This window comes from Hevea brasiliensis, unplaced genomic scaffold (genome assembly GCF_030052815.1).
Source record: "Hevea brasiliensis isolate MT/VB/25A 57/8 unplaced genomic scaffold, ASM3005281v1 Scaf7, whole genome shotgun sequence".
Lineage (NCBI taxonomy): Eukaryota > Viridiplantae > Streptophyta > Magnoliopsida > Malpighiales > Euphorbiaceae > Hevea > Hevea brasiliensis.
This window is the reverse complement of record NW_026615250.1, coordinates 1,320,426-1,343,219: the sequence shown is the minus strand read 5'-3', so window position 1 is coordinate 1,343,219 and position 22,794 is coordinate 1,320,426. Positions and strand designations below refer to the sequence as shown.

Genomic DNA, 22,794 nt, shown 5'->3' with positions numbered 1-22,794 from the left:
TTCTTTAAATTATATTATAAATTACTTTATGATGCAAATCATTAGAGAAAAATATATATTTTAAAAAATAGAATAATAAATAATAGAAAATATTTATATTATATCTGTAAGTTAAAAAAATAGGCAATTAGGCAACAATAATAGCTAAATTTAATATATTAACCGATTTAATTTTAATTTTTTTTTATATTTTATCTTTTTTCCGCCCTTTTGCTTTTCCATTTGTTTTTAGCTTTTTTTTTTTCTATTTTTCTATGTTTTGATTATATCAATTAACATATATTTTGAGTTTTGGAAATGACGAAAATCATAATAGAGGGTTGGCATTGCCATTTTTTATTCTTTCATAAGAGGTTGAGGTGTATGTTGTTTTATTTGTGTACACGGTGACTAGACTACCAAAAAGGTTGGATTTCTTGGTAAAAAGATAAAAATCATTTCAATTGGCTTAAGAGAATTACAAAGGCTATGTTTAAATCGGAGAAATCATAGGATTGTTTGGATGATTTACCTTTGCATAAACTTGCTAAAAATAATTGTTAGCAAATTTCCAAATAGCTTTCCTGCCAATAGATATGTCAACTCTTATTTAAATTTCGGCATTATAATATCTTTTTTTTTTTTTCCGTACATTTTCTAATGCTATTTAAAATTTTTGGAAAGAATGTGATTCTAAATGTAAAATTGGTATTTGACCAACAACCCTAAACTCTTATAATTTTGATTTATGAAAATTAAAGCTTGAAATAGCTATAGTATAAGCAATGGATGTTTTAAATGGGGACAAATTAAATTTCTTTAATGATCCTTAAATGAACGAAAGTTTATAGTATAGGATTTCACTTAATAAATTACAGCACAAAATTTTTTTAATATTTTAATAGAAGATGAGAAGTTTGATTTTTCAAGTGCATAATTTGCCACTGTTTTCATATATTTAAAATCAATTAAAAACTTTAATGGTAAAGAAATTGTCGCAGTAACTTTTGGTCATCAAAATTGTGATGAACAATGTTGTATTATTATCAATGTAAAGAATTTTTGTATTATTTATCACTTCTATTATTGGAAAAAGTTATTTTTTGTTTATATGAAAATATTTCTAAGGTCTAAAAATTTATAAATTTTAAATGTATTATTCTATTTTTAAGTATTTTTGAGTTTTTTTTTCTATTTTTCTATGTTTTGATGGATCTATTAAATTTAAAAAATAATATTTGTTTATAATTAATTATGACCTTGAAAATCTAATCCTATTAGTTATATTATTAAATATTAGAAATTTATTTTATATTATTAATTTTTATTTTGTAATGTTTAATATTTAAAATTTTAAATATATAAAATATACTCAACAAATATACACCAACTAATTTATTAAATTATTTTCAAAATATCTAAACTTTTATAATCAAAATAATATCTAAAGTAAATAAAAATATCTTTACCAATATAATTACTTTTATATATAAAAAATAAAATAAATAAATTATTAATAATGTAAACCTCTGCAATGCAGAGATATACTTAGAAGTTAAAAGGAAAAAGATATGAGAAAAATCATATAAAATCTACTTGATATTATTATTTTAATAAATATTAATAATTTATTTAAAATACTTTTATAAAATAAATTTTAAATGATATTGTAAAAAATAATTTTAAAAAAATTCAAATCAACCTTTTCACTTGACAATTATAATTCTAGAATATGTATTAAACTAAAATGATGTTGTTAAGTTTTAAAATTAGACTTACCTATTTATTTATAATAATTTTTAAATTTATAAATTAAACTTATAAATTAAAAAAAAAAATAAAAGAATCAACTTTTTATTTTACTGTTTATAAAGTCTATTCTTACAAGTTAATTTAACATATATTTATTTAATTTTTAAAATTTTATTATAAATTTTATTTAATAATATTTTTATTATTTTAATAATAAATATATTTATAAATTATTTTTTATAAATATATTAATTAATTATTAATTATATATAAATATTTTAATTAAATATATAAATAATTAAAATTTTAATTATCTTATAAGTTGATTTTGCAATTCATGTGAATTGCTCTCTAATAAGGAAATACAAAATAATGACATAGTTATGTTTATGTCATTCTTTTTTTATAATAATATATTACTCAATTTATAAGCACGCGCACATTTTAATCTCTCACATAAAAAGATGGGTGATGGCTATTGGTTATCCATATCACGAGTACGCTACGCACAAAACAGCAGATCATTTACACCCAAGACCTTGTCTCAGTTGCCTGTGAAAGAGACGCAGTCAGGTGTTGGGGTTGGGGAGCCGAAATAGGTCGCCGACACTTCAATTCATCGCCCGACGTTCGTCGGAAACACCACCATGCCTCCCCCGATCAGGTATTATCCAACTTTTGCATTTCTTACATATTTATATGGTAAATGACGGCCATTGGAATTTAATTTATTGCTTGCGTAGTTGATTTCAGCTTTGGTTTTCGATTTGAAGTCACAATTTTTGTGACATTTTGGTGACTATGCTTCATCTTTGAAGCTTGCAGTTGTTCTCACCTTTTATCAGAATATAAGAAGAAGGAAAAATTGCTCTCTTCTTATCTCCCTTTATATACATATTAAAGAAAACAGAAATTAGAAGAGAGAAAGTGAGAAGAATAAGGGCGGGGGGAGATTAAAGAAAAGGGGAAATTAACTGTACGGATGCTAAATTTTTCTTGGTGGGTGGGTTATTTTGGTTAATGCTTCAAAATGATTCCTGTTTGCAAGCCATTACAATGAAATTGTGCAGCTTTTTTTTTCCCCCTTTGGTGGTAGAGATGAGAAAGAAAAAGAAAATGCAGTGATAAGAACTGCTTTAAGATGTTCTTCTTTCATATGCATTGCTACAAGGCTTTTTTTATTATTTTTTTAAATTATCTGAAATTAGTCTTCAAAAGATGGATTCATGTAATAATGCAATGGAATGTGGAACTGCTAACAGAATTTTCACTAATTACTTCACTAAGTTTATGTATTCGTCAAAGATGTTAGAAACTAGGGATGATGATTAAGAAATCTGAGGTGTGTGTATGGAAACAGCTAGTTTGCAGTTGATACTGGTTTCAGATGGTTGCCTACCGAATGATAGCTCAAAATTTTGTCCTACTAAATAATCAAAGAATCATAACTTCAACTCCGATTTTTGGTGAGACTTTTGTTGATTTAATCTATTGAACAACTTTTGTCTATGCTTTAACAGTTGCTTTTCACAATTAGGAATGATTTGGACTTTTTGTGGGCTGTGCATCGTTTTCATTACAAACGCATGTATATAACTTTATGCTGTTGAATTCTGCAACCCATTTATGGCCGAGTCAAAAGTTTGTGTTTAATCACTACTACATTTTCATGCTATCGTAAAATGTTATATCTGCAAACTTGACTTCAGGTCTTTTGGCATGCATGGAGGAAATAATGAATTCCAGAATCCCCACCAACAAGCACTCGAGGTTCAACCTCTCAACAGTGTGCCTTACATTAGTTCACCTGCACCAGTTGGTGATTATGACTCATTGCAAACTGAAAGTGATGCCCAACCTGTTGAAAAAGTTGGACCATGTATGGTCTTTCTCCCATCTAACACAACTAGAAAGGAATGGGATAACATAGTGGTCTCTGCGAAAAGTGCAGTTGTGCTGACTGGGACTGCAGCTATGGGACAGGTGGGACCAATTGTGGGATTAATGGACATTGGAGAATGCGATGACGCCTACATGTTTCGTGTCTCCCTGCCTGGGGTAGCAAAAGATGAAAGTAAGTTTCGATGACATTTTAAATTTAATCCTTTGCCTTATCTACAATTGCCTTGCATGTTGAGACTTGAGAAATGCTATTGGGATAGGTTTGTACTAATTTCTCTCAATTGGTGACATTATCTAGGTTTTAGCTTGTTAAACCATTGTTTGTGCATTTTCTTCCCTCAAGCTGTTGCCATTGAACTTTTCAGGCTATGAAAGATTTTGTTAATGTGTTCAGTATGAACAATGAGTTTCATCTACCCTTTTCTATCATCAATCTTGCTGTGCCTAATCCGTTATTTGGCTTTGTGAAAGCAGAGGAATTTAGTTGTGACATTGAACCTAATGGAACAATAATAATAAAGGGCGTGACAACCACTGGTGAAAAAATAGTGTGCAAGAACTCCCAAGTCTTTAGGATGCAAACACAAAATCTGCCCCAACCAGGGCACTTCTCCATTAAATTTCAGCTACCTGGTCCAGTTGATGACCAACAGTTTTCAGGCCGTTTTGGGAATGATGGAATGCTTGAGGGAATTGTGAAGAAGAGTATCCAATAAGTCATTAGCATGGGCCAATCCGATTCACGAAAACAAAGAAGCATCGTTATCTAAGAGTGCCATGAAGACAGTAGGGATACCTCAGAATAAGGAGAGCCTTGAAGAAAAAGGGAGATTATAGGATCATGGCCAGAGCTTTGCCCATGTAATTGTTGTACAAGGTTCTGTTGTAGAAGTAATGTTTAATTAATAACTTTCATTTTGTGGCATTTGCCTTGTTTCCCCCTGTTCCCTTTGAGTTGTGAACTCTTTTTTGTATTCCATCTGTAAAAAATTTGTTCTTTTTAATGTTCAAATTTTGAGATTACATTAAATTTTAGTAAGTTATTTTTAAATAAATCTGGAATAGGATTTCTATGATGTAGATATACGCTTTCATTTTCGCTCTATATTCAAGGTGTACCACATTTATGGTAGCTTGGTGACAACATTGATCTTCAGTTTTATCTATTATTCTTCTTAAATTTATTGTCAACTGAAATGTTTAAAATTTGGATATCTGGAACTAGATGCATTGTTCTTTCATGGATTACCATCGTTACATGATTGGAATATTGAAACATGAGCAGTAGGCGCCTGTCCATCACATGCAAAGTTTTCAAATCACATTGTTCTTTCAGCAAAGTTTGATGATTACCGACAGTTTTCAGATCATCGGGGAATAAAGCGATTTTAACACACCAAGAATCATATTAACACAACTAATAAATTAAAAAAAAAAAAAAATTCAAGCAGCATCCACATTGGTCAAGATTCTGCCGCTCTGGTTTAAATAAATTAATGTATCTTTCAAAATAAAAAAAATAAAAAAAATACATATATTAATAATTTTAAAAGTATGAATATCAAATCAGTTTTTTTGAAGAGGGAATTAACCTTAATTAAATTAAACACTGTTTTGTTTATTAATGTCTTCACAACTTGCTTGTAATAGATAAATTTTATATTAATTTTACAATATTACATTGAGTCGTTTTAGTAATATAAATGTCAAAGCAATTTAAGTTTGAAATATATTAACAGGTTTAAAAATTACTTAACCAAATTTATTTGGTATTTTTAAACATGAATTAAGAGTGATATATAAATTAAAAATAATGACCAAAGCATAAGCTTGAATATGCAAAATTGAATAACACATTCTTGTAATGATTCAAAAGGTTAAATTAAATAGTGTGAAAATATAAAATTGACTTAATTTTTTTTCTACATAATAAATAATTTTTCCGTGGTGTAATATTCATAGTTAATTTTTTTTTTTATTATAACTATCTTAAAAATTTTACAATTTTTTTTATTATAATTATTACATAGAAATTTGTTTTGTTAATATTTTGTTTAATGCAATTTAGTAATTTCAATATATCTTCTATTTTATAAATAAAATATATCTTTTATTTTATTTCAATATATCTTTTATTTTGTTATTTTTTATTTATTTATTACAACTATCTTTAAAATTTGAAATTTTTTTTATTATAACTATTACATAGAAATTTGTTATGTTAATATTTTGTTTAATGCAATTTAGTAATTTCAATATATCTTCTATTTTATAAATAAAATATATCTTTTATTTTATTTCAATATATCTTTTATTTTGTTATCTTTTTTTTTTATTATAACTATCTTAAAAATTTGAAAATTTTTTTATGTAATTTATAACTATTACATAGAAATTTGTTATGTTAATCTCCAATTCCATATCTCTTCTCAAGAAACTCAATCCTTGAGCTGCTAGTAGTTATCTCCAATTCCATATCTCTTCTCAAGAAACTTAGCCCTTAAGCTACAACTAGTTATCTCCAATTCCCTATCTCTCAAGAAACACAACCCTTAAGCTACTAGTAGCAATCTCCAATTCCACATTTCTCTTCAAGAAACACAACTTTTCTGTCGCAAACAACGTATGTTTTCTTCAACCATGGCGGCAGTCATCTCCGTGGTGGTCATATCCTCCTCCTCTTCTACAACAAGGAAGCCAAAACATGATTCTAAATGGTACGCAATGATCAAGCGACGCAATGCTTTTAAGAGGAAAAAGAAGACTCCAGTCGTTTGTTTCGAAAGGGCTACAACTTTGGAAGCCTCTCATGGGCTTTCATGGGTTCGAGTGTGCTTGCTTGGCAAAGGAGGATTTGGTTCTGTCTTTTATGCTAAAACTAGAACAACCATAAATCAGGGAACTCATCTTCCTTCTCAATTGGCAGTCAAATCTGCAATTATGGATCAATCATCTTCATTACAGCATGAGAAACAAGTTCTCTGTGATCTTACTTCCAGTCCGTACGTGGTTCGTTGTTATGGAGACGAAGTCACGCATATAGCTAATGGGGTGAAAGTATATAACTTACTCTTGGAGTATTGTTCGGGACTTAGTTTAGAACGGCAAATAAGATTATCGGGTTTTGGGTTGGCTGATTCTGATGTTAAGTATTATTCAAGAGACGTTCTTCAAGGGTTGAAGTACATTCACTGTCGTGGCTACATCCATTGCGATATCAAGCCGGACAACATTTTGCTGGTGCCTGGTAGTGGAGAAAGGAAGGGTACTTTTGTAGCAAAGCTTGCGGACTTCGGATTGGCTAAGGCAGTGGATGAAGAGTGCCATGATATGAGGGGCACAACCAGATACATGTCTCCAGAATTGGTGAGAGAAAAAAAGATTGGGTATGCTACAGACATTTGGGCCTTTGGATGTGCTGTGTTGGAGATGCTAACTGGAAAACCAGCCTGGGAGTATTCAGAAGTTGAAGATCTTCTGTGTAATTGGATATACAGATGAACTGCCTCAAATACCCAGTAATGTATCAGAAGATGCAAAGGATTTCCTGAGCCGATGTTTTGTTCGTACTGCTGCTCATAGATGGTCTGCTGATTGCTTACTAGAGCATCCTTTCCTTTCTGTGAACTAGTGGTGGAGAAACTCTAATATCTGCAAATCGGCAATGGAATGTAACATGTTGACAATTTTGTTTTCCTGTTGTTTTCCCCTATACTTCTAACTTCTTCATATATCATCCCCTCATCACAAGCCAGTGTTCCCTCAAGATCTCTGATAAAATGTAAATTTAGTTGATTTTCCCTATCATTTTCCCTTCTATTTGTTGTAAGTTTTCTGATAATAGCATTAAAAAATAGTGTATATTTTAAGTATCATCTAATTTTATCACATAATTAATACATGAAAATATATACTATTTTAAAATATCATCTCATTTTACAATTTCTTTTTTATTTCGCTTATGAAAAATTACTGTAATCTAAAAGGAAAGCTTAATAAAATTAAAAATTAGTGATAAAAACTTCACTGATGGTATTTAAATTTATATATAACTTCAGTGTTACTTTGGACTGAACTTTTTAAACCCTTAAATAATTAGACCTTTTTAATCTTTATTTATTTATTGAGTTGATATTTTTATTTTCGATTGTAGTCAATTAAGCTTATGGATGTTTTAATATAAATACATTAAGGATTTATTTTTAAGAATATAAAAAAATTAGGAATTAAAAAAATTTGCATTAATTTCTTGTTTTTTGTAAGTATTATTAATGTAAAAACTATCATTAACAAATTCATTGTGCTTGATGCTCGAGCAAATAATGCAGAAAACTCAACACATAGATGTGTAGCTGAGAATTGGTTGAAGATGTTTATGTTCTTCGAATATATCATTTTCTTGAAGTCATAGAATGAATTAAAAGAAAAGAGATGATAAGACCATAGTTTGTTGGATCATGTACATAGCTCACTGGACAGCAAAATGGCTTTCTCAAATTTTTTTTGGATAGCACAATCTGCTAAAACATCGTACACACCGGTTACTGAGAGTTATTGCAGAAAGTTTGATCAAGTTACTTCCTAAGGAGAAAAACTCAGTTTCCTATAATTTTTTACCTCACCTTCTCAAGTTGGAAATGATAATGAGAATTAAGTTTGAACTGTTAAATAAGCTGGATCAAAGAATAGCACTTATGTTGGAGCAATGTTCTGCTTCAGATCTCTTAGTCAGGAATTACAGCAACACTGATGCTGTTTATGATGTGAGAATTATTTTAAGGGTGGTTGAATCATATGTTTCTTCTATGTTAAAAAATTCAGCATCAAGAATAAATATTGTGGGAGGGTTGGTGGATGAGTATCTTACAATGATCGCTAGGGATGAGAAGCTTTTGATTAAGCAGTTCCAATTGCTTATAGAGGCAATACCAAAAGACGCTCGATATTGTGATGACAACCTCTATAGAGCCATAGACATGCATCTCAAGGTATCCTCTCTCTATATGTCTACTTTTCTATTGCGTGTCACTTACCACAGAGCTATGCAGGTACATCATAATCTAATAGAAGAAGAAAGAACAAGCCTAGGCAGTGCCATGGATTATCATATGCTATCGCAAGAAGCTCGCCAGCATGCGATGAAGAATGAAAGATTACCCATGCATATATCAACGCGAATTGTCCTTCTTGAACATGTAAATATGACAAAATCAATTACAGCTATCGGATCCAATTACCGAAGAACAAAGGCTTAAACTATTATAAAAAAAGACTAAGGTTTGGATAAGGGATACATGACACCTCAGGAAGAAATAAAGATGGTGAAAAAAGAGGTTGAGAGCATGAAGGTGCAATTAAATGCATTGCAGAAGTGTAAAATGCAGCTTCAGAGACAAGTGAAGGGATGCACTACCTAGAAGAGGGATCTGGGTTCTGGGACAGCATTGTATAATAGAATCTTTCATATTGCTTTGTTTGTAAGTCCATAACTATACCCGCAAACTGCTGTAGATTGTAGAATAAAATATGCAACTTTTCATTATTGGGGAATTCTTATATAGATCTAATGAGATCGTATATCTTGTGTTTTGGGTCTAGTAATCCGGTTAAATAAAAAAATCTTTCTTTTTATAATTTACAATAAGATAAAATGTTTCTACAATTTAAGTTACCTTAAATGCGGTTAAAAATAGATCATATGAATTTTTTAGTTAAATTTTTAATATTTTAGTATTTATTTATATTACAATTTTGTAAAATAAGTGTAAAAAATGTTTAGAGAATAATTATAAAATGATAAGAGCTATGATTGAAATTGCAAAATGTTAAAAAGTAATGTTTATTATATTTATTAAAAATATTTACATTTAGACTTCTTTTTCAAATAATCGAACCAGAATCGGATTGAAGTCACTGATTCGAGCTGGTTGGTTCCGATTCAAATTCACTGGGGAGAACCATAAGCGGTCCGATCAGGTCCTCTGCACGTGTGGCCGGATCTAGGTTGAAGTCGTCATTGAAGTGGGAACTAGAAATCTAGCGAATTCAAGGAAAACAATGGACCAAGATAAAGCTAAAAGCAACGAGAGTCACTCTTCGTCTTCACGGGATTCCAATCCATGCCCCATCTACGTCGGTCCTTTCCTTAGAGAATCATAACTCGATTCCTGTTTCCGTAAGTTCTTGTAGTTTTCTCTCAAAAACCTTACTTTGTTCTTTTTGTTATTCCTTCTTGTTAACAATTTATATGTCTATTATTGACCCAATTCCTTGTTTGGTATTTGTATGAGAGCTCTCTTGTTGTGCTTTTCGTTGCTTAAAAATTATATGAGTGGTAGTGATTAGGTGCTTAAGAATTGTTAACAATTATAGGTAACAGAGAGCAATTTGAAACCCTTAGGATAGTAATTGTGCGTTATGAATCGATCCTAAATGTGGGTTTTTGAGCAATTTTGCTATAATTCTGTATAAACCTTATTTAAGTTGTGCATTTTGCATGGGACTAAAGTAGTTGTTGGCAAGCATTCTGGTGCCCCTTCTTCTGTAGAATGTCCCTTGTGCAAGGTTTGCTTTATTCCACTTATGTTTTACTTTAGCTTCACATGACAATTCAGGCCATTTGTTTTGCCATATTGATTACAGGAATGATGTCTCTGTAAAATTTGTTATTAATGGCGGTATTTTTTGATTGTTCTGCTGACAGAAAATCTTTCAATAATTTATGGATATGATGAAAGTTTATTCCAAAGGCAGTATTTAAACGAAAATTTTGATCTTAGATACCTATTTCTATATTGTTGTTTCCCTTCCAAGTCTCTTCACTTTATTAAAATCGGTTATTTACTTAGTTTACTTCCCTTTTTTTTCAGTTCTTTCTTTGCAAAAGCTCACAAATATAGATTAAATTGCTATTATACTGAATCAGGTTTTCTGCTACTTCCCCTTTTATTCTTGGTTTGTTAAACTGACATTTGTTGTTTAATGCTATTTCCCAACAAATCAATACCTTGTATGTTTTTCACTAAATTTTGTGGTCAGTCAGGTATCTTGAGCAATATAGTTAATGCATTGCAATATTGGAAGTCCCGCAAGTATCTTCAACCAAATTGGTGGCTGCAAAGTTGGTTGAGAAGAGAAATTCAGGCTCTTTGGCAGGTCCGTCTGTTAATATGAGATTTTTCTATGCTTTGCCCTTGTACTTATTACAAACTTGGACATCCCACTGAAATTTGGTGCTCTATCATATGATACTATATAATTCAAATTATATACTCTATGCATTAGAGCAGATAAATGCCATTAATAATGTTGCATTGCTGGTAGATTGGAGATCTTACTAAAATTAATAACTTGTATAACTAAGCTGGCATTAGTGGATGGCTGCATAACCGTGTGAAAAACTGTTCAAACCATATAGTCTTTAGTCATATGGAGCTGCACGTAGCATCAACTAATGTCTTTTCCTACTTTACTCCATTGAATTCAGATCAATTTTCTTTTTCCTTTTTTTTTTTTAATGTCAGAGTTTGAAAGGCATTATTCCCTGCCTACTCTTTTGTGTGCTATTTTGGCACTAGTTCAAACTTTGTGGATGTGGATAAATATTTAAAGTTTTGGTTTTGTGTGTTTTTATCAGAATATGAGAAGAAGGAAAAATTGCTCTCTCCTTATCTCCCTTTACATACATATAAAATAAAACAGAAATTAGAAGAGAGAAAGTGAGAAGAATAAGAGGGGCGGGGGGAGATTAAAGAAATGGGGAAATAAATTGTACTGATGCTAAATTTTTCTTGGTGGGTGGGTCATTTTGGTTAATGCTTCAAAATGATTCCTGTTTGCAAGCCATTACAATGAAATTGTGTGGCTTCTTTTTTTTTTTTTTTCCTTTGGTGGTAGAGATGAGAACAAAAATATGGGGTGATAAGAACTGCTTTAAGATGTTCTTCTTTTATATGCATTGCTACAAGGCCTTTTTTTTTTTTAATGATCTGAAATTAGTCTTCAAAAGATGGATTCATGTAATAATGCTACGGAATTTGGAACTGCCAATAGAATTTTCACTAATCACTTCACTAAGTTTATGTATTCGTCAAAGATCATCAACTTAGTTGGAGGTGGCAGTTTCCTAGTTCTTCAAATTAATTAAAGCCCATAGTTTGACACAAGTTTTTTTTCCCAGAAATGGCATATAAAATATTGGAATGAATATTACTCATGCTCTTAGATAATATATTTGATTCCAATCTCCTAAATAATTATTATTTCTCTCTCTCTTAAATTACTCTTTGTTTTCATTAGTATGAATCATTATATAGAAATGTAAGTCTTTGGTTAATCTAAGTTGATGCAATTTGTTATTCATTTATTTTTCTTTTGGTTCATCATTAAATTGAATGATTGAAATTTAATTTAGTTTTGATTGAAGCTTAATTTTATGATTTTACAATTTAATTTTAGAGAAAATTATAGAACCGCTAAATAGAGATGTCAATTCCATTCCTACCATGAAAAAAATTGAAAGATATTTATTTTATTATTTTTATATTATTTTTATAATTAAAATTTAAATTCAAGATTTCACATATTAAAGACGATTATAATATTAATAAAAATAATAATTTATTTCTTAATTTATTACAAATATAATATAAATTTACTTTTTCTTTTCATCTATTTTAAATTATAGGTCACTTTTTATCTTAAAATAGTAATTTATTTATTAATTTATTATTATGTCTCTATTTAATTTGCATTGAAAAATAAAATTTATTAATTTTAAAAATAATTTAATACTATAATTTATTTAATTTTTAATAAATCAATATGAATAGAGAGTATATTAAAAAATTAAATAAAGTTTGTTACTTTAATTATATTTATATTACTCCATCCGTTAAATAAAAATAGACTTATTATTATTTTTATTTATTTTAAATTATAAGTAATAATTTATTTATCAACTTATCCAATTTGATATGTATTAAAAAAAATAAAATTTATTAGTTTCAAAAAAAATTTAGTAACATAAATTATTTAATTTTTAATGGGGTAATATGAATGAATGATATATTGGGAAGAGTATATTAAAAAATTAAATAAAATTTATTACTTTAATTATATTTATATTACTCCATCTGTTAAATAAAAGTAGACTTATTATTATTTTTTATTTATTTTAAATTATAAGTAGTAACTTATTTGCTAACTTATCCAATTTAATATATATTAAAAAAATAAAATTTGTTAGTTCTGAAAAAAATTTAATAACATAAATTATTTAATTTTTAATTGAGTAATATGAGTGGATGATATGTTAAAAAAAGATTAAATAAAATTTTTTATTTTAATTACACATCTTTCATCTTATAAAGATTTGCTTACTTTTTATTTTTACATAAATTAAGCTATTATAATTAACATAATTAAAATAATAAATTTTGTTTTACTTAGAAAAATTTTGTGAATTTTTTTTAATATGTTCTTTATTTACATTATTCTATTAAAAATTAAATAACTCATATTTCTAAATTATTATTCAAATTAATGAATTTTACTTTTTCAATGTATATCAAATAAAAATATATTAGTAAGTTATTAAATAAATTACTATTTATGTCACATAGTATTTTTTTTTAAACAATGTGAAGCTCATCTGACGTAATTTCTTTTAAACTATGTAGAATTTATTTGGCATATTTTGATTTCAGGTTCTACTTTCTCAATTCTCTGCTCTAAGTCCCTTTTTGAAAAATAAATAATAAAATTATGATTGAAATTGTAAAATGTTAAAAGCAATGTTTATATTTATTAAAAATATTTACATTTAATTAATTTTTATTTTATAATAATTTCCATGGATGGTTGAAGTCGCCATTGGAGTGGGAAGGAGAAATCTAGCGAGTTCAAGAAAAACAATGGACCAAGATGAAGCTAAAAGCAACGAGAATCACTCTTCCTCTTCGCGGGACTCCAATCCATGCCCCATCTGCCTCGGTCCCTTCCTTCAAGAATCCTATCTTGATTCCTGTTTCCGTACGTTGTCTTGATTTCTCTCAAAAATCGTACATTTTCTTTTTGTTTTTCCTTCTTCTTAACAATTCATATGTCTATTATTGACCCAATTCCTTGTTTGGTATTTGTATGAAAGCTCTCTTCTTGTGCTTTTTGTTGTTTAACCTCCACTTGATTTCTGGTGTTCATTTCGGTTAGTAGTGATTAGGCGCTTAAGAATTGTTAAGGATTATATGAAAAGAAAGCAATTTGAAACCTTTATGATAGTAATTGTGCATTATGAATCAATACTAAATGTGGGTATTTGAGCAATTTTACTACAATTCTGTACAAACCTCATTTGAGCTTGTATTGGCAAAGCTTTTCAGTTACCAGTGTGTTCATGAGTGCTTGTGCGTGCATGCTTTCTGTACATATATATTTTTGTGGTGTTGGGGTTGGGGGGGAGCTGTTGGGTTTGTGGGCGGGGGTAGAGAGGGTTGGGGAATGATGCAAGATGATAGTGGGTCATTTGTTCCTCTTATTCCTGTATTGCAGATAAATTTTGTTACAGTTGCATTTTGAATTGGACTAAAGTAGTTGCTGGCAAGCATTCTCCTGCACCTTCTTCTGTAAAATGTCCTTTGTGCAAGGTTTGCTTTGTTCCACTTATGTTTCACTTTAGCTTCACATAACAATGCAGGCCTTTTGCTTTGCCTTATTGATTACAGGAATGATGTCTCTGTGTAAAATTTGTTGTTAATGACGGTATTGTTTGACTATTCTGCAGACAGAAAACCTTTCAATAATTTATGGATACGATGGAAGTTCATTCCAAAGGCAGTATATAAATGATAGTTTTGAGCTTAGGTACCTATTTCTATATTCTTGTTTTTCCCTTTCAAACCTTCACTATATTAAAATCGGTTTACTTAGTTTACTTCTCCTTTTTTTTCCAGTTCTTTCTTTTCAAAAGCTCACAAGTATAGATTAAAATGCTATTATACTGAACCAGGTTCTCTACTACTTCCCATTTTATTCTTGTTTTGTTAAATTGATATTTGTTTTTTAATGCTATTTCCCAACAAATCAATACCTATATATGTTTTTCAGTAAATTTGTGTTCAGTCAGGTATCTTGAGCAATGTAGTTAACATATTGCGATATTGGAAGTCCCGTAAGTATCTTCAACCAAATCGGTGGCTGCAAAGTTGGTTGAGAAGAGAAATTCAGGCTCTTTTGCAGGTCCATCTGTTAATTGAGATTTTTCTATGCTTTGACCTTTACTTATTACAAAATATAAACTTGGACATCCCACTGAAATTTGGTGCTCTAACATATGAGATTATATTATTAAATTAAGATACTCTATTCATTAGAGCAGATAAATATTATTAATAACGTTGAATTGCTGGTAAATTGGAGATCCTACCAAAATTAATAATTTGTATAACTAAGCTGGCATTAGTGGATGACTACATAACCATGTGAAAAACTGTTCAAATCGTAAAATTTTTAGTCATATGGAGCTACACAGCATCAATTATGCCGCATCAACTATGTCTTTTCCTACTTTACTCCATTGAATTCAGACCAGTTCTCTATTTTTTTTAATGTCAGAGTTTGAAAGGCATTGAAGTGTTTGGGAGATATGGGAGTGGCATGGTTAACTAAATTGTTTAATAAGATTTTAAATTCAAAGAAAATGCCTGATGAATGGAGGAGAAGTATTTTAGTACCTATTTTTAAAAATAAGGGAGATATACAGAGTTACTCAAACTATAGGGGAATTAAACTCACGAGCCATATTATGAAGTTATGGGAGAGAGTTGTTGAACATCGACTACGTCATGATACTTTTATCTCTCCCAATCAATTTGGCTTAATGCCTGGTCGTTCAACTATGGAATCGATCTTTCTCATTAGAAGTTTGATGGAGAAATATAGAGATGCGAGGAAAGATTTACAAATGGTTTTTATCGATTTGGAGAAGGCTTATGATAGTGTTCCAAGAGATGTCTTATGGAGAGTGTTAGAATAAAAGGAGGTATTTATTAGGTACATACAAGTGTTGAAAGACATGTATGAAGGAGCAATTACTATTGTGCGCATAGTGGGAGGGAACACGAGATTTTCCTATCTCAGTTGGATTACACTAAGGTTCAGCTGTAAGTTCTTACCTTTTTACATTAGTTTTAGATGAATTAACGAAACATATACAAGAGAGTATTTGTTGGTGCATGATGTTTGCGGATGATATAGTTCTGATAGATGAGATGCAAAAATGAGTTAATAGAAAATTAGAGCTTTGAAGAAGTACTCTAGAGTCAAAGGGCTTTAAATTAAGTAGAACGAAGACAGAAGACATGCATTGCAAGTTCAGTGAAGGCCGAACTGGTGATAGGGAAGGAGTTAGTTTGGATGGAGTGATACTATCCCAAAGTAATCACTTTAAATATCTCGGCTCAGTCCTTCAAGTAGATGGGGGATGTGAGGAGAATGTTAGTCATAGGATTAAAGCCGGATGATTGAAGTGGAGACGTATCATGGGAGTTTTATGTGATCGCAAGATTCCCAATAAGTTGAAAGAAAAATTTTATCGTATAACCATACGATCGGCCATGTTATATGGTAGTGAGTGTTGGGCACTGAAGGAGTCGTATGTGTCTAAGATAAGAGTTGTGGAGATGAGAATGTTAAGGTGAATGAGTGGCTATATTAGATTAGATAAAGTTCGTAATGAGAGTATTAGAGAAAAGGTAGGAGTGGTACTAATTGAGGATAAGTTGAGAGAAGGGAGATTGAGGTGATTTGATCATGTGAAGTGTAGATATACGGAGATTCCAGTTAGACAAGTAGAGCACATTAGGGTAGAGGATAGAAAGAAAAGAAGAAGTAGACCTAAACTGACTTGGAGGAGAGTAGTACAATATGACCTAGAAGCATTACACATTTCCGAGGATTTAATCCAAAATCGTTTAGAGTAGAGAAAGAGAATTCATATAGTCGACTCCAAATTTTTCGAATAAAGGCTTAGTTGAGTTGAGTTGAGTAGAGTTTGAAAGGCATTATTCTCTTCTAACTCTTTCATGTGCTACTTTGGCATTGATTCAAACTTTGTGGATGTGGATAAATATTTAAAGTTTTGGTTTTGCGTATTTTTTAATGTATGCAGGAAATAGAAGAATGTTTATGGCTTTATGCATATAAATAGAAGAATGTTTATGGCTTTATGCATATAAAAGTAATGCTGTTTACAAAAAACCTTGCACTGTTTTTGTTTTGGATTTTCTTTTTTTTTTTTTGGTTCATAATTTGGGATGTTAATTTAATGCCTATAGCTATCTTTTAGCTCTGGTTGGCTATTATTGACAAACTTTCATCTTCTGACATGCTTGCATGCAGGAAGAGGATGTTGAAATTATTGTACACCATATACTTGGTGTGGTTGATTCATTCTTGAGAAGGTATTTTCTTTACTTATCCCACCTTTTGTTTATTCATGTGCAACTTAACGATGAAAATGAACTCTAGATTGTAACAATTGGATTCCTCATTCTTTAAGTTCTTTTGATGAGTATGAAAGTTTGGCGCATATCTCTAATTATTTTACATATCTCTATTATTATACATTTCTCTTTCTCAAAAGCTTGCTTTCCTTTTTGCCAGGGGTGATCAATCTCATCAGATGAGAACACCTGAAACAAAACAAGTAGAGTTCAAGAATCTAGTCTCTGATGCAGCAAGGCCTTTTCTAGCAGCAAGAACAGAACGATTCGTGAATGAGTTGGAATTGTTTCTTGCTTCAGGTTTAAACATTGAAGCCTATGATGAAGTATACATGCAGCAGTTGGGTTGGAACACTCCTAGATTGACTGGTGAGGGTGCAGATGTAGAACATAGTGAACACACACCAATAGTCCCATACTTGTATATTTTTGACGACGACTCTGATGAAACTGATTGAGGCTGCAGAAGGAGAACGTAGTGAATTCACACCCACCTGGAATCCCGCATTTCTGTCTTTGATGACGACTCTGATGAAGCTGATTAAAAGTTTCATTCATAATGTGGAACAACAAAGTTTGAATTATGCTTGATTAAAAAATATACCTTTAGTTATCAATAAGTTTTAACTCACGGATACTAGAATTGTCTCTAATGATAAAGTATTGAGTTAGAGTTTTAATCGAAACTTGATGAACTGAAAAAGAAACCTTTAGCTAGTCTTGACTACTTTGACAACATGGATTTAATTTCAGTGTCTTATCGATTCAATTTCGATCAATTTAATGGTTAATGTTTTAATAAAATTTTTGAAAGGGGAAAAATTTAGATATGATTCAAAAATTAATTATAAAAAAGTTTTATTTCATGTTATTTTTCTATCCAATCACACTGCTGCTGAAGGATTAACTGATTAAGGGCCTGTTTGGATTAACTGTTGAATACAACTGATAGGCATAAGTACATAGTCATATCAAGTGATAGTGATGATAATTATGCTTTATATTAAATGTTTGGTAAAATTATATTTAACTGTTGCTGTTAATATGTGAAATGACTAATAAGGGTATATATCATATAATTTATTTTATTATTTAAATAAATATAAAATTATAAATTTATTACATTATATTATTTATTTTATTATTAAATTAAATATATAATTATTAAATTAATATATTATATTATTTAAATAAATATATAATTATTAATCTTTTATATTATATCATTTATTTTATTATTGAAATAAGAAAATAATTATTTTTTTAAGATAATTAAATAATTTTAAAAATATAGATAAAATAATAAAATAATTATTATTGTTAATAGAAAAATTTATAATTAATTTTAAGTTTTTGGATATAAATAAATATTTTATATTTTATGTTATTAATAAAAAATATTTTAACAAAGTTGAAATATATTAATTAAAATATTAAAATTATAAATAAAAAAATAAAAATATTAATAATATTAATTTTCAAGTTAAATAAAAAAGGATAATATGGTCAAAATAAAAAATAAAACCAGATCATTATCGGTGATGAAATTTCTAAAAATAGAGCTGATACAAACTGCAGCTGATGGGTATTATATCAGTTGCCCATCAGCTATCAGCTGTATTTTTTTAAGCTTGCCAAACACCACAATTTACCTGTTTGGGTGTCTATCAGCTATCAACTGAATCCAACAGGTAAACCAAACACCCCAATGGATAAATAGAACGGAAATATTGAAATTCCCTCGTTGCCCTCCATAAAGCCAACTAAAGCAGCCAAATTAGATGGCCAAAAAGGTCATCAGCATACAGTTGTTTGATTTATGGGGCCAATGTCCTTTTTCGGTTTAAGAACGTTGGGACTTGGGGCAGAGGCTACAATCACACTGAGCAGTAACAAACATGGCAAGAAGCTCGGATTATGGAGCTTTCATGGAGAAATTCGTGCTCAAACCGATTTCTTCATCTCATGAACTTCCCTTAAATGGTCTTACCTTTGCGGTTAAAGATATGTCAGTCTCTTCAATTCAATTTTTTTTCTTGGTTTCTTTTTCGTTTCCTTCAATATTCGTCTCTTATTTTATAGTGAATTCATGAATATTTTCAATGACGATGCTCGTTTTCATGCCTGTTTTGGGCTCATCTGCCAGTTCTTGATGATACTGGGTTTGGTTCGAATTGGAATTGGAATAAAAATTTTGCTTTCCTTTTTATTTATTTATCTTTTCAATCTGCATCTTATTGTGTTTTAACGTTTAGTTTACCTTTGTGGGTTGAACTTTTGGATTAGTTTCGATGTGAATGGATTTGTGACTGGGTTTGGCAATCCGGACTGGGCAAGGACCCATTCAGCTGCTAAATCTACTCCTCCGGCTGTTTTGGCTATCTTGAGAGGAGGAGCCACATGTGTTGGTAAAACTGTCATGGATGAAATGGCATATAGGTGAGAATGTGAAACAGGTCCTGCTCTTTTTTATTTTCAATTTTAATTTTTATTGATTTTCTTCCAACCTTTTGGAACTCTAGATCTCATAAGTGTAGGCACCATTGAAGTTCATTGGTAAACAAGTGTTGTTCTTAAATACTCAGAGGCAGAGGGTTTATTTATTTATTTATTTTTTAATTGTGAACCATTTCTCAGACAAATTGAATAAGAGCAGTGAGTAGATTAAAAATTTCATAGAGTAAAAATTTCATGAGACCTTAAAGTTCTTTCATTTGTTAGCTATTGTCTTACTTGTAATTAAACAAATGTCATGAACTAAAATCAGTTTGCGCCCTTGTTTTTAGTTCTTTTATTATTTGTTGTGCTAAGATTCTGCATGCAATGTACTTCAGTAAATGAGCATGTGAAGTGATGACATCTCTTTTTGAGTGATTCTTGAATCAAAATTGCATTGCAAGCCCGTGAAAATGTTGAATATATATAAATGGTGTGACATTAGTTTAATTTGATATCAAATCTGATGTGCCATTTAAATTCTAATTATTCATCCTGCATTTTTTCAAGGTGGTTCGTCTTTTGCATGATAAAACTTCCCTGAACATTCACGTCATACTTGTTTCTTATGTAACTGAATAATTGTGTTTTGAGGCAGTCTAAATGGGGAAAATAAACATTATGGCACACCTACAAATCCTTGTGCTCCAGATCGTGTACCTGGAGGATCTTCCAGTGGGTCTGCTGTTGCAGTAGGTGCAAAGCTTGTAGACTTCTCCTTAGGTGAATATTCTACTCTAGATTGATTTTTCATATGCCTTGGTTTATCATAACTCAATCAAAGTAAAAAGATTATTTTGGCTGCAGGAACTGACACTTGAGGTAGTGTAAGAGTTCCAGCGTCATATTGCAGCATTTTGGGGTTTCGATCTTCACATGATGCTGTTTCTACTGCTGGAGTTATTCCCATGGCACAGAGTTTTGATACTGAGGGTAAGGAACCAGCATTGTTATGGCTTCATTTTGAACGAATTTATTGGACCAAATAAACCAACTGGTGGTCAAATTATTGTGTGGGTTTCTTTGTATCTTTATTCATTCTACATTCATGTTCAAAGCAGCATCTGCAACTTCTGAATTATGGGTGGACAGGACACTTGAGTATTTTTATAGATCATTGAACCTGAAATTTTTATGTATTCCCTGATCAATAGCATCATTTCTTCAATATTCACGACAATGCACCAACACGCTACTAATCTCTGTTGCTTTATTTAATGATATTGGGACAGTTTGTCTGTTCTATTTGTTTATTCTACCAATCAACTGGATAGAGTTGCACGAGAATTAAATAATTCTGAGTGCTTTAACTTGGTGATTCATTCTTTTGGCATTGATTCTGCATCCAGGATGGTTTGCTAGGGATCCAGTGATTTTGAATCGAGTTGCTCGCATTCTACTTCAATTGCCTGATGTGGATCTGGTTAGAGCAAGGCAGATATTTATTGCAGAAGACTGTTTTAAGCTTTCAAGCATTCCGAATAATCGAGTTAGTCAAGTTCTTGTTAAATCAGTGGAGAAGTTATTTGGGGGTCAGTTTTCTTTTATCTTTCAAGTTCTAAGGCAGGAATTTAGAAATTGCATCCTGATTCCATAGTATATGAAGGATACTTTTATTCTCTGTAATGGACTGAATGGAAAATAGTAGCATCAAGATAAATATGGTAGTTGTTTGGACATTTGTCTGTTAGAACATACAACAGGAAGATGCAACTGGGCTTGATGGAAATGTTTCCTGGTACTGTTTCATTCCTTTTGGTGTCCTATCATAATGCATTATCGCATCTGCATCAGTTTGTTCATATGTATCGATTCTTACATTTGATATTGCAGGTGATGTTGTGAAGCATTTAATCCTTGGGGACTATGTTGAGAACAAAGTTCCAAGTTTGAGTCATTTTATTAGTAAAGAAATCAAAAAGCAAGACTATGGTATAGCATCCTTGGCAGCCCTCTCAAGTGCCATGCGTTTGCTTCAAAGGTGTAAAACATTTCCTAATTTTTTCTGAATTGATTTATCTATGAACCTGAATGATAATTATCATTTTCCTTATGGTTGTGCCAGACGAGAGAATGTATCTGCTAGATCTGATTGGATTTATTTTCTATTTGAAGCGTAGGTATGAATTCAAGAATAACCATGGTAGTGAGTGTTGGGCATTGAAGGAGTCGTATGCGTCTAAGATAAGAGTTGCAGAGATGAGAATGTTAAGGTGGATGAGTGGCCATACTAGACTAGATAAAGTCCGTAATGAGAGTATTAGAGAAAAGGTAGGAGTGGTACCAATTGAGGATAAGTTGAGAGAAGGGAGATTAAGGTGGTTTGGTCATGTGAAGCGTAGACATACGGATGCTCCAGTTAGACAAGTAGAGCATATTAGGTTAGAGGATAGAAAGAAAAAAAGGGGTAGACCTAAATTGACTTGGAGGAGAGTAGTACAATATGATCTAGAAGTATTACAAATTTCTGAGGATTTAACCCAAAAGCGTTTAGAGTGGAGAAAGCGAATACATATAGTCGACCCCAAATTTTTGGGATAAAGGCTTAGTTGAGTTGAGTTGAGTTAAAAATAAAATTTATTAATTTCAAGAAAAATTTAGTAACATAAATTATTTAATTTTTAATAGGGTAATATGATTGAATGATACATTAGGAAGAGTATATTAAAAAATTAAATAAAACATATTACTATAATTATATTTATATTACTCCCTCTGTGAAATAAAAATAGACTTATTATTTTATTATTTATTTTAAATTACAAGTAATAACTTATTTATTAATTTATCCAATTTAATATATATTAAAAAAATAAAATTTATTAGTTCCAAAAAAATTTAATAACATGAATTATTTAATTTTTAATGAAGTAAGATGAGTAGATGATATATTAAAAAAAATTAAATAAAATTTTTTATTTTAATTATACATCTTTCGTTTTATGAAGATATGTTAACTTTTTATTTTTACATGAATTAAGCTATTACAATTAACATAATTAAAATAATAAATTTTGTTTTACTTAGAAAAATTTTGTCAAAATTTTTTTTTAATATGTTCTTTGCTTACATTATTCTATTAAAAATTAAATAACTCATATTTTTAAATTATTATTCAAATTAATGAATTTTACTTTTTCAAGGTATATCAAATAAAAATATATTA

The 22,794-nt window shown here is 30.2% G+C and overlaps 3 protein-coding genes and 1 pseudogene across 7 annotated transcripts; all 4 read left to right on the top strand.

Moving 5' to 3' along the window:
• Window positions 1-2,228: 2,228 nt before the first annotated feature.
• LOC110672630 (alpha-crystallin domain-containing protein 22.3) lies at window positions 2,229-4,663 on the top strand. Its single transcript, XM_058142749.1, has 3 exons — window positions 2,229-2,395; window positions 3,441-3,805; window positions 4,108-4,663. Exons 1-3 carry the CDS (start codon window positions 2,379-2,381, stop codon window positions 4,347-4,349), a joined length of 624 nt encoding a protein of 207 aa, XP_057998732.1. The 5' UTR covers window positions 2,229-2,378; the 3' UTR covers window positions 4,350-4,663.
• A 1,610-nt stretch (window positions 4,664-6,273) lies between these two features.
• LOC110662050 (coleoptile phototropism protein 1-like) lies at window positions 6,274-9,050 on the top strand (annotated as a pseudogene).
• Window positions 9,051-9,554: 504 nt separating this feature from the next.
• On the top strand, window positions 9,555-17,849 carry LOC131177650 (uncharacterized). Of its 5 annotated transcripts, none has more exons than XM_058142728.1 (10): window positions 9,555-9,808; window positions 10,503-10,558; window positions 10,676-10,788; window positions 13,501-13,665; window positions 14,182-14,276; window positions 14,414-14,493; window positions 14,583-14,638; window positions 14,756-14,868; window positions 17,029-17,090; window positions 17,293-17,849. In XM_058142728.1, exons 4-10 carry the CDS (start codon window positions 13,548-13,550, stop codon window positions 17,588-17,590), a joined length of 822 nt encoding a protein of 273 aa, XP_057998711.1. In that variant the 5' UTR covers window positions 9,555-9,808; window positions 10,503-10,558; window positions 10,676-10,788; window positions 13,501-13,547; the 3' UTR covers window positions 17,591-17,849. The 5 variants fall into 5 exon arrangements, with proteins under 5 accessions (XP_057998711.1, XP_057998713.1, XP_057998712.1 ...); XM_058142730.1 differs by having other exon boundaries at window positions 10,672-10,788; XM_058142729.1 differs by lacking the exon at window positions 10,503-10,558.
• Window positions 17,850-18,971: 1,122 nt separating this feature from the next.
• LOC110643061 (amidase 1) lies at window positions 18,972-22,358 on the top strand. Its single transcript, XM_058142727.1, is given in 7 exon segments — window positions 18,972-19,140; window positions 19,419-19,571; window positions 20,227-20,351; window positions 20,436-20,561; window positions 20,978-21,160; window positions 21,462-21,609; window positions 21,749-22,358. Coding segments are annotated over 7 exon segments (1,266 nt in total). The 5' UTR covers window positions 18,972-19,030; the 3' UTR covers window positions 22,170-22,358.
• The last annotated feature ends 436 nt before the right edge of the window (window positions 22,359-22,794 follow it).

Bases quoted from the DNA above. Each gene is read 5' to 3' on its own strand.
- LOC110672630 (XM_058142749.1), top strand. The intron at 3,806-4,107 runs GTAAGTTTCGAT...TTGTGAAAGCAG, and splicing joins TGGGGTAGCAAAAGATGAAA to AGGAATTTAGTTGTGACATT.
- LOC131177650 (XM_058142729.1), top strand. From the start codon at position 13,548: ATGGACCAAGATGAAGCTAAAAGCAACGAGAATCACTCTTCCTCTTCG. The intron at 14,494-14,582 runs GTACCTATTTCT...TTTTTTTTCCAG, and splicing joins AATGATAGTTTTGAGCTTAG to TTCTTTCTTTTCAAAAGCTC. The intron at 17,091-17,292 runs GTATTTTCTTTA...CCTTTTTGCCAG, and splicing joins GTTGATTCATTCTTGAGAAG to GGGTGATCAATCTCATCAGA.